This window comes from Halichoeres trimaculatus, unplaced genomic scaffold (genome assembly GCF_033239565.1).
Source record: "Halichoeres trimaculatus isolate MK-OKI-2021-1 unplaced genomic scaffold, fHalTri1.1 fHalTri1_scaffold_6, whole genome shotgun sequence".
Lineage (NCBI taxonomy): Eukaryota > Metazoa > Chordata > Actinopteri > Labriformes > Labridae > Halichoeres > Halichoeres trimaculatus.
Genome location: NW_027437184.1, coordinates 23,034,979 through 23,046,665, shown reverse-complemented (window position 1 = coordinate 23,046,665; position 11,687 = coordinate 23,034,979). Strand labels below are relative to the sequence as shown.

Here is an 11,687-nt window from a genome sequence, read left to right as displayed (position 1 = left end):
AATCTAAGCTCGATTGTTTTTTTTTGTTGTTGTTGTTGTTTGTTTGTTTTTTCCAAGTTAATTTGGTTAACGACCATTTTAGTAAAGTGTGGTAAAAGCCAAAATTGCTACGTTGAAGTTTCCTCGTATTTTATTTCCAAACCGTTTTGAACATCAGCTTTTGACATGGAGTCATACATAACAGCAACTGTAATTCGTTTCGTAGGCCTCAGACAGTAAGTTCAAATGGGCGGTATTAAACCGTGTTGTTGGCGGCTGTAAGAAATTTTGATTTCATTGAGTGCCCGTGAAGGCAACATATAAGCAAGGCGTTCTATGCGTATTCTGGGTTGATGGGCGGAGAAACCTGACGTCATCGCGTACAACGGAACGTCTCCGAGAAGATAAACAAAAAGGAAGGAAGCCCTCGGCCATACAATCGCGGCAAAAAATTGGTTCAAAATTTCAGCTTCCAACCTACAGTTAGCAACTACATGCGCCCTTTTTATTGCGCAAATATTTATTATTAGGCGTTTACAATCATGGAGGAGTCTATAGTGTTTCGTATGAGTGCATTTTCGGAGCAAGGAGGAAGAAAATACATGGAGGATGTTGTCGATATCAGGATCGAGTACGAGCCAACGCCGTCGTCGGTTGAAGATTATCAAAAGTCTCAGAGGCATGGAGGACAGGAAAAAGCAGAGAGTGAACCTACCAAACAGACTGAAATGGAGACACTTGAACGTAACGCAGAAGCCGATTCGGGTCCGGCTTCTGCTATGTGGGTAGAGAGTCTATCTAACGAGGACATCGACAACAACAGCGCACCGGTATCAGACGGAAAAGTCGCAGAGCACGTCGTCGACACACGGAAGTCTGTGGCTTTCTTCGCTGTGTTTGATGGTCACGGGGGTCGAGAGGCTGCACACTTTGCTAGAGAGCATCTGTGGGAACTGTTAAAAAGACAGCGTGGGTTTTGGTCGAAGGATCAAAGTGAAGTGTGTGCCGCTCTTAAGAAAGGCTTCATCGCCTGCCATCATGCAATGTGGAAAGAACTGCGTAAGTCACCAAAGAAACAATTTAGAACATCCGAAACATTTGAAGTCGATTTATACAGCAGCTGCCCACCTACTGACACAATTCCTGCAAGGTCAAACTGCAAACTGTGTCACAGGAAGCGCTGTCTGACACAGCTGATGGTATTATGATGCCCAATCCTCTGCCAACTAACCCAATCCATTACATATAATTCAGTAAGCTGTGATCTGACCACAACACACATCTCAGCTGGCATAAACCCTTAAAATACAAATGCTACGAATGTTTGAAATCAAATAATTGTGGATTAAATAAAAATCTTGGATTAAAAAAAAGTAAAAAAAAAAAACAACAACAAATTTTCTAGGATCTCTTGAGATATGTTACATTATGCTAAATGTTGGGGGTGATAATGATGTCCGTTGTTATCCACATATTGTAAGAGAGATAGAAACATGGGGGCTCTTGGGTAGTACAGCTACAGAGCCAAAGTTAATGGTCCTTGTAGCAGCAGAAATTAAGCAGGTTCAAAAGTGCATGTTTGTCTGACTCATTTTCAGGCTCAACAAGAGGTGTCACATATGTCTAAATGTGTTTGCAAACTTATATAAATATGACTGTAGATTAAAAAGAAGAGGGAGTCATACTTGATCCTTTACAAGGTGGGAAATATAAGCACCTCCATACCAGACAGAATTTCACACTAGTATTCCTTTAAATTATAAATTCACAATCCATTAAACCTTCAGTTGTATTTAATCAGATATAAAAAAATGAAAAATCTAGCAAACTCCTTTTAACATCCAGCCTAATTTGCCTCATTGTGCTATTTTTTAAATAACATGGGCATAAGGGAAAGAAAAAAAAACACGATAATATGAGGAGCATCTTAACCCTGCCCCCACAAAAAAAACAGCAAGTTAAATTCCATGTTTTCTTTATCTGTTTCCTTTACAGCGGAGTGGCCGAAGACGATCACCGGCCTGCCCAGCACATCAGGCACCACAGCCAGTGTGATTGTGATCCGTGGTGTCCACATGTACGTCGCTCATGTCGGGGATTCGGCAGTAGTGGTAGGAGTGCAAGAAAATGACTCGGATATTACACTCCAGGCACTTGAAGTAACACAAGACCATAAACCTGAACTTCCCAAAGAAAAAGAAAGGATTGAACGACTTGGTGGCAGGTGAGTTTTTTTCATCAGGCTGTGTTGTTAGAGGAATGTTTAAAGAGGGGGTATTGTTCTTTTTTAGAAGTTTATACTGTCTCTCTGGTCCTAAAATGGTAGCTTACCATGATTAACAGCTCAAAACAAAAATCAAAAATTTTCTCACACTGGTGTTTTGGAAAACCCTTATTTCAACTTCTGTCCAAAGCACTTTATTTTAGCTGCTGTCTCTTTAAGTATCCCCACTCCACAAACTTTTGGCAGACCTCTGTGACTGTGGCCCACTCCTCCAATGTAACACAGGGCAGTTAGGAGATCCTTGTGTGATGACTTCATTATATCGGCAAGTCTCGTGAAGGGTGCTTACAGTTAGGTTCAGGGCTTTTCTTCTTTCATTTTTTTATGGTTGGAAAATTTGCTCGCATTAAGTATGACCATCCAATATTCTTACTACATATCTGTCTTTAGGATATAAGCATAATGCCACCTCTTTGATGTTGAGTTCAATAATACTGCTACATATTGTGTCCCTTTTCTTTCAGCATAGCTGTATTTTTGGATTTCATAACCTGAAATTTGGCATTGTGTTGAAGTTTATTGTTTTATCCCTGTGTCTACAGCGTGATGAAGAAATCTGGGGTTAACCGAGTCGTGTGGAAGAGGCCTAGACTGACACACAATGGTCCTGTGAGGAGAAGCACCGTCATTGACCAGATCCCTTTCTTGGCTGTGGCTCGATCCCTCGGTAATGATAATACCCTGATGGTTTGGATAGTTGACGGTAAAAATAGAAAGTAATGTTGGCGCATTTTAGAATAGATTAGAATATTCTTTAATTATCCCCTGAGGGGAATTCACAGCAGCAATATAAGAAAACAAAAGAAAGAAAGTGTATAGAAGTGCAAAAGGTCCATAAGAAAATAGATGATGACAGCTTGTCCATCATTCTCCAGTTCAGCGAGCCTCCACCTCCACAGGGTCCAGGACTGAGCTTCTTCATCGGTCTGTTCAGTCTGTGTCTCCTAGATCCTGTCTGCTCACAGCAGGTGAAGCTCTTCCAATGTGGCGTTGGTGTCTCGTGATAGCTCCATTAGCCATGTCTGTGATTAGCATGATGCTACTCTGCCTTCTGGTATTCCTTCTGTTGCTGGATTAGCACAGCTAGCTTGTCCATCTTATTGGAGCCAGATGTTATGTTCTGAATAACAATGGATGCAAGGACAGGTCCATGTCGTCATTTCTTAGCTCACACCTCAGTAGCGGCATATCATCCTCACCTCCATCTCCTCACCTTGTGGGGAAACATTAGGTCTTGCATCAGTTAGCATTGGCATGCTACAGGCTGCTAACAGGTGATTTCACACGTAAACAATGCGGACATGGTTAGGATCTCATGTTTGGTGTCCATGACCAACAAATGAACCATACAAAGTAACGACCCACTCCAAATGCAAAGATGATGAAAAAGAGCAAACAAATTACAAGAAACTGACAAAGAAGAGAGAGCAGCTGCAACAGGCATTCACAACAGTGCAGCACTGATCAACCTAGAAACATTTTATTGTTTTATCATACCCCCATTACTTCATTCAACAATCCAAGTCCTGAATTCATCCACTCATTTCCTTTCCTCCAAGAGTTCATGACAGGCTCCTCATGCATTCAGCAGTTCAGGGCAAGCTTTTCAGGACTTCATTCAACCGTTTTCACACATATCTTCAGTCATTCATCTTCAGCATTCTGCATTAGAAGTTCAGCGTAAGCTGCTGAAGCATTCTGCATTGACAGCGCAATTTCTTCAGAAATTGCTTTTCTAGTTGTTTTATCATACCCCCAAAAGTGATACACACAACACTTTTGTGCAAATCACGATTCTAATATACGAGTCTAATATACTGCAATATATTGTATGTTTAAAAAAAGTATGACCTGCAGGTTAAAATTTTTACAGCATTAATGCTTTACTTGGTCTGTGCGTAGCAGCTATCTCACTTTCATATCAGTTTTAAACAAGTAAAAGCGACTTTTCAAGCATACCTCTTTTGTCTGACACTTGCTCTATGATCTGTTGAAGGTGATCTGTGGAGCTACGATTTCTACAGTGGGGAGTTTGTGGTGTCTCCGGAGCCAGACACGACCGTCATGACCCTTGATCCGAAACGGCACCGCTACATCATCCTCGGCAGTGATGGACTGTGGAATATGATGCCTCCCAAGAACGCTGTTAATATGTGTTGTAGCCATGACAAAATGGTGGTTAGTATTTGCAGAGGCGATGCATCACAGCTGCTTTTCCTTTTTGGCGTTTCACAATGATTGACATGATTGGAGGGGATAAAATTAGTCCGGTGTACACAGTTGTCATACTTGTAGGAGCATAGTAGCAGTAGCCTTAAAAGGAGAGTTGTGATCTATTTAAATGAATTATTTTCTTCTTCATTTGTGTCTGCTGCTTTCAGGGACCGAAGGGAATGTCCTGTGCCCGCCGGCTGGGATGCACAGCGCTACTATTCTGGAAAGAGCGCATGCTCCGTGCAGACAACACAACGGTTATTGTCCTGGCCCTGCAGGAGCGCGACGGCCCTCCTATCCCTATGCACAGAGATGAGATTGTTGTTGACATGTCCACAGGAATTGACCATGTTCCATACCCAGGGACTGCTTATAACACATGTGAGGTCCCAAAGGTAAGTCCAGCAGCTTTTTTTGCTCTTTTGTATTCTTCCATTAGATGAGCAACTGAAGCCACACAAGACAACTGCAGATATTTTCCAAATGCAGAGTGGATAAAATCTGGGAAATTACCACTCTGACAGTGGAAAAATATACAAAATATCTGTGTGTGTTTGCTCTCACTGTATTGTCCTTTTTGTATTCAAACTCATTTTTAATTGTACCTCCACCTGTGGTAATATAAAGGCTTGTAGTCAACATGGCTGTTGACTGAAGGTCGAAGCAGCAGTTATTATACGTGGACCTCTATGAATCACTCAATCTTTGTTTTCGGGGCCAACAGGCGGCGCATGAGGATGACATGTTTTATGAAGAAGATGAGATATATGGAGAAGAACATGAGGGATGGCCATGCCTGGAGTGGTAGTGAGGTGACTGCTCGGTTATAAAACTGTGTTAAAGTGTCGGCTAATTGATCTGTCAGTGATTAAATGTTTTTATAAGCTAGTCCTGTTAAACTCTGCTGGAAAATTCTGCAGTTTGGATAAAAAAATGTCTTCCCTTCAAGCCATTAAGTCCTCTTTTAGTGGGTGAAATACAGTCATACATAAGTGAAAAAACTTTCATACACTTACACACACACACACATATTTATGTAGAGTAGTTAAAGATGATGAATATTGTCAGTTCTATCTCTAATTTCTCTTATCCGTTAAGAGAGAGACTGTGAAATATCAGCTCAATCATAGTGCACAGCTTCATACCACATCATGTCCAGACTCAAAAGTTAATAGCAGGCATTGTAGTATGTGCAGTGCAGAAGTTATGTTTTTAGGTTTGGATTTATATTTAGAAACAACATAAAAATACTGACTTAAAACCCCAGGTCTGAAGACAAATTGAAGCACTGTTAAAGACATCAATAAAACAGAATTTAATGGTTTGCAAATATTTAAACCCTGAACTCAAAGCTGATAGTGCAAAGGCAGTGAAATCAAATGGCGGAACAAAAGTGTGTTTTATTGGCTTCTTGTAACAAAACTTGCTGTAACTATTTATTGAAACTTAAAACTGATTGTTACAGAATTTTAGCTGCTCAACAGTTTGGGTTCTCAACCATGATCTCCAGACTGCACAGGACAGTTTTTCAAAGGCCCAGAGAAGTTGAAGGCACGTTTTAATTATGTTTATCTGTTTTTCCCTTATTAAAACCTGTGCTGTTAATGCAGTGTTCACAAACATCCATTTTTGGGAGTGATTTTTAGCTCATACTATGATTTCCACTACAACGTCAGGTCTGTGTTTTGTAGATTTTGGCCAACCAGTTCATTTTTTTTTCACCCTTTTTTTACATGGATTTTTACAGATTTGGTACATTTTTTTCACCTTTTGCAAATATGTTGCTGACACTACTTTTAAAATGCAGTTTGTCTTCCAAACTTTTTCAACATCAACTTTTGATTTATAGTTTTTGCACTGTTTTAAACAAGATAAAGGATTTAAACTATTTGCAAACTTTCAAACTCTGCTCTAACAAACATTCTTCGTTGTTGTGATAGTTTTTTTTATGTTTAATCTAAAAAAACTCCCCTAAGTTAGAAGACGTTAGCACTGCTGTTAGCTTTCCTGCCATGAATTACTGTTGGAAAACAAATTAGTTTATGCTTCATTAAAAACTCTGTTCCTTTTGCTCACTCTGTTAAAAATATCCTTTAGACCAGATTTATACTTCCATAACTCTTTATAGAGGAGAAATAGAGAACATTTTATCTGTCTTATTTAGCGTATTTTGCATCTGTGAGACTGAAATTTGACTGTTCCTCCTTTATTTTGAAATGCCAAAGATAATATTTTAGAATTCGCACATTAAATAATGAAGCTTTAGTGTATTTCAATTAAAGGTCATCTTTATTTTTACTGCACACATGCTGTATAATCTCCATAATCATTCCTATCATTGTCACTCATCTGTGTGTCCCATTTGATGAATGACAAGTTGTTTTTAACTCTTTTCCTGTATTCAAGAAAAAAAAGGAAAGAAAATGAAATTATTTACTTGAACAACTTTATTCAACACCTTAGAAATTTAGGGATGGGATTTTTTTTTAACTAAAATGGAAATGTAAAATGTAGTTGTTGTGTTTTTTTGTTTGTTTCTAAAGCAGAGTGATGCAGTAACATCCCCCTGCCCATTCAAAGACAGTTCCACAGCTCTGGAGCAGGCGTTTGGGCTGTATGAAGCAGCCTTCTGTGCCACCGCACAGCTCCTCCCTGATGTTGACTCTGTGAGGGCCACACTGCCCCCCTCTGATGGTTCTGTGAATGTTTTTGAAAAGCAAGACTCCACAACCCAAGTGGACTGTGAAGCATCCCCTCCTCCTCCTTTGAAAAGGTCCCGCTGTTCCCCACACACACCACCTGAGCTCGGAGGTCCTCGCCGTCGACCCGGCCGGTCATCCAACAAAAGTGTCCCCCAGGAGACGCCTGACAGTGACGCTCAAAGTGATCAACCAAGTCAAAGAAGCTCCTCGGAGGAGCGCGGCATCCTTCAGCACCGCAGCTCTGCCTTGTGTGTGTGTACTGAATCCTGACTGGCTGACTTTTTTTTTTTTTTTTGCCCTGAGACGTAAAGGATGAACTGCACCAGGTTGCTTATATGTTGGGTGTAACAGGCCTCTTCCTAGATGTATACTTTTTTACAGAGTCTTTGTTTTTGTAAATACCTGAGAAATTTGAGATTGTAGATGTGTTACTGTTTTATCTTCCTCTTATCCTCTTGTTGCTGCCCCAAAGTTTAAATTTTAATCTTGGCAGAAATTTTGAATTTTACATCAGTTCAATTGACACAATCTATTTTCCTACTTATAAATAAAGTATATCCAAAATACTTATTTTAAAGAAAATAGATCACTAAAATCTGAGATAACTACACTTTACATGGGTTGTGGCACGGCAGCCTCTTCAAATAAACGGATTAATTTAGATTTCTCTTAACTTTCCTCGATTTAAATCAACTCCTTAGACCAGATGTTTGGAGTCCTTGCAGTGATCACACTTTGGCTGCAGTTTGATGGGGAATACAACCAAAGTCTGAGGATATTTTTAAAAGAAAATGTCTGTTTTAGTCCATACCAGCAGCAAGTTATGTACTGTCATGATCATACCTGCTCTGATAAGCTAACTGGTATATCTTATGCATAGTATATAAGGAGGTGTTAAAGGGTCAGTTCACTGAAATCCTCAAATGAAAACAAAGTGTATTATTTTATTTACCACAGAAGTATCTATCCATTAGGGTACTGTACATATGTTTGTCTTAGTGAGCTGATCCTTAAAGAGTCATATTGATCCATTCCAAACATCCTTATGTATGATTTGGCCAAATACTGTTGTTTATTCTTGTTTAGAAACATTGGGCCTACCTGGAAGTACACATTTAAGAGATACAATCAGAAGTAGAGGTTGTTGAATGGTTAAAAAAAAAGTCTTGGTGAATATCTGTGCCTCAGTGGAATATTGGTGGAGAGGCAGCTTAGACACTTGTGTGTTTATTTGTCAACATTGAGTAAGTTTGAAGTGCTGATAAGGCATTGACTTTATTCTTATGAGTCTTCCTCTGTCTTTTTTTTTTCATAAATTGTACTCATGTTTTTTATTTTCATCCATAGCCCGTGTTTTAATCTGCACATAAAACACATTATGGTATGTATGTAGTACACAGGAAGTGCCCCATTCATGGTATAAAGTGATCAAACTTGTGTTTTTATGGCAGCTCAGTAACTGTTCTAGCCAATTTGTTTGCCTTGTTTTTACATAAACATGTCATGTTTGCCTTAGCACAAATGAGTCAGAGGTGCTTTTTTTTACATGTCTTCATATTTGTGACTCAGACTAGCGTGACAAGTATGCATCTCAAGGATCTGTTGTTTTTAGTGTGACTGTGGCACGTCTTCATTATTTATCATGCACCTTCAGTTCTGCCCCCTTGTTGTTTTACTTTTCACTCTGCTGCATTTAACATGCTTCATGTTCCTCAGTTATACAACAAAGCAGTGTGTTTGATTTGTACAGAACGTCAATATGCAATACAAGTTTGTACAGTACATTATTATGCAAATTAAATGGATATTTCAGGAGTCTGGCATGCTCAGATCTACTCTGTATGTTGTGAAGTGTCCTGAGGTAATGGATTTTCATGAGCATGTGGTTTGTTTTTGACATTTACAATACTTGGCTCTGGCTTCATATCCACTGCAGCCGGTTTTCAAGACTAACTGTATAAGATACAAACTTTAACGTGACTGGTTATACAATGTCAGTGTGTTGTAATAAAGCTCTCATTTTTTCAAATGGTGCTGCCACATCTGTTACGTTGTCTACATTATGATAATATGTCTAGCCTGGACAAACTTTGCCCACTTAAAGCAATCCTCTACTAGGAACAACCCTAGGTAAATTCATCAAAGGTCTGGTACATTACAAAAGCACATTTCAAAGAGTAAACATATGAACTTCTTTTATATTTCCTATTTCTATGAAAAATTAACATTTGATTGAATGTCTTTTTGTGTTAACTGTCTTAAGCACATGGCTTGAAGTCATACTCGCACTGATGTAAAGCCCTAATAGTTGTATGCTGCCATGCAGCAATGAGTTGTAAAATCAGGTCCACTGTTTTGCAGTAACATGATGTTCTGTTGGGTCACCTAGAGGTCTCCCAAGTTTTTGGTGGCACAGCCTGGTCAGGGTTCCTCATAGCAGCTGTTCAATTCTAACTAGCTTAGGTGTGTGCTTCAATTAGGATATCAACACAGAAAAATCACTGCTTATAATGTACCAGAATTTATAACCCCTTTCAATTGCAAAAATTTGAGGTCATAGTTTTTGTTGACCTAAATTTTGTTGCCTTCTCCATCCTTGGGTCTCTAGACACATGTATGTGGGGTCTGCTTGTAGTTGCACTTCTTACCAGCAGATGGTGGCAATGTAACACATTAAGGTGTGTCTTCAGCCTTCAGTGTTGGCCAGCTGATAGTCTTGCCTGTCTTCTTATGTCTTCTTAGTCTTCTTATTAGTTACCTCAACCAAGGAGGTTATGTTTTTGGGAGGGTTTGTCTGTTTGTTTATTTGTCTTTCTGGTTGTTTGTCTGTGAACTACATAACTCAAAAAGTATCAAACAGATCTAGATGAAATTTTCAGGAAATGTCCAACATGGGATAAGGTAGAACTGATTAAATTTTGGAGGTGATCTAGATCACTGTCTGGGTCTAGGATTTCTTTAAAGGATTCTTTATCATTGTGTGATAAGGCCGTTCTCACCATATGTGTATATAACTCCACGATAAATGGTAAACCTGCAACTTACACCAAACTGTAGCAGACAGTCTGCTGAAAGGGAGTATAACATTAAAGTAGGACTTAAGTGTTGCATGACAATCACAATATGCTTGGCGGAGGTCTGCGCTCTCTAAGTTCTTTTCTAGTTGGCTACAATGCAGGATCGCTGAATTAAGTTTCTGATCAGTCTGATCCATCGTGCTCAGACTCTCTGTCTTCTCTCTTTTCAGTGATGCGAGAGGGGCCCACTACCCCTCCTGCATCACTCACTCTGTCACATGACTGTACCTCTTGCCTCTCTGTCTGATCCCCTCCTATAGAGCAACCCAACTCAATTGTTTCTGTAAGTATACAAGCTGAGCGATGTTGACTTCAGAGCTGGCCAGTTGGGTTATGTTATGTTATGAGGTCGGTAAACTGGGCTGCACTGTATCGTGCTCTACATTGACTTTACTAGTTCCAGCTTCACCATCACGTCCTTATTAAAAAAAAAAATTAAGGAAAAATCTCCACGGCCCGTATTTTGTCCTTTTATTTTCCCTTCTGCCCCCCCCAAATAGGCTTATTTTGAAAAATCATTTGATAATTAATTGAGGGCCCAGTTCTGAACCCCCCACCCTGTACCCAGGACAACAGATCCTTTCTTCCCCCCATACTGTTGGACATGATGACAAGACTGTTCTTCAGGAACACATTTCTTGTCCTTAACCATGGTTTGTTTTTAAGACATTACAGGCATCAGATCCATGATAACAGTGTCTCAACTTGAATATTTTATTGACTGTCAGCCCAACATCTGCTGACCTGCCTAACATGCAACGTTCTCCTCTTACTGCAGACAGTCTGTCACTGTATATCAGCCACTGGAGCATCACAGTGTCACCCTCCTCTCTCTGTCCCCACTCCTGTGCAAGCATCATCATCACACGAGCAGCAGACTAGGAGGGATGTAGATGACGATTACAGACAGTTTGGATTCTCTATTTTTTACAATAAAAACAGTGGAAATTATTTAAATGAAAGAGCACTACTTTGTCTGCAGTCTTAACAAATTTCAGACTAAAAAAGCACTCGGAGAGCACAGACCTCCACCAAGCATATTGATTGTCACACAACACTTTAGTCCTACTTTAATGTTATACTCCCTTTCAGCAGACTGTCTGCTACAATTTGGTGTTAGTTGCAGGTTTGTACCATAATTTGTTACCTGACAGTGTTGAAAATTATGATGACCCATATATATTGATGACCCATATTCTTGATCTTGGTATCCAGAATATTTCCAGGATCTGGATCGTACTTTTACATCTGTCAGAAATTATGGTGACCTTGTCTTGTATTGTTTTGCAAAGCAATCCGACCATTTATCACGGAGTTATATACGCACATGGTGAAAACAGTCCTGTCTCACAGTGATCAAGAATTGTTTAAAGAAATCCTGGATCCAGATGGTGATCCAGATCACCTCCAAAATTTAATCAGTTCTACCTT

The 11,687-nt window shown here is 39.6% G+C and overlaps 1 protein-coding gene across 2 annotated transcripts; it reads left to right on the top strand.

The window, feature by feature from the left end:
• Positions 1-339: 339 nt before the first annotated feature.
• On the top strand, positions 340-9,191 carry LOC141792109 (protein phosphatase 1D-like). Of its 2 annotated transcripts, none has more exons than XM_074672904.1 (6): positions 340-1,038; positions 1,975-2,203; positions 2,806-2,930; positions 4,260-4,441; positions 4,645-4,872; positions 7,024-9,191. In XM_074672904.1, exons 1-6 carry the CDS (start codon positions 522-524, stop codon positions 7,447-7,449), a joined length of 1,707 nt encoding a protein of 568 aa, XP_074529005.1. In that variant the 5' UTR covers positions 340-521; the 3' UTR covers positions 7,450-9,191. The 2 variants fall into 2 exon arrangements, with proteins under 2 accessions (XP_074529005.1, XP_074529004.1); XM_074672903.1 differs by having other exon boundaries at positions 7,021-9,191.
• The last annotated feature ends 2,496 nt before the right edge of the window (positions 9,192-11,687 follow it).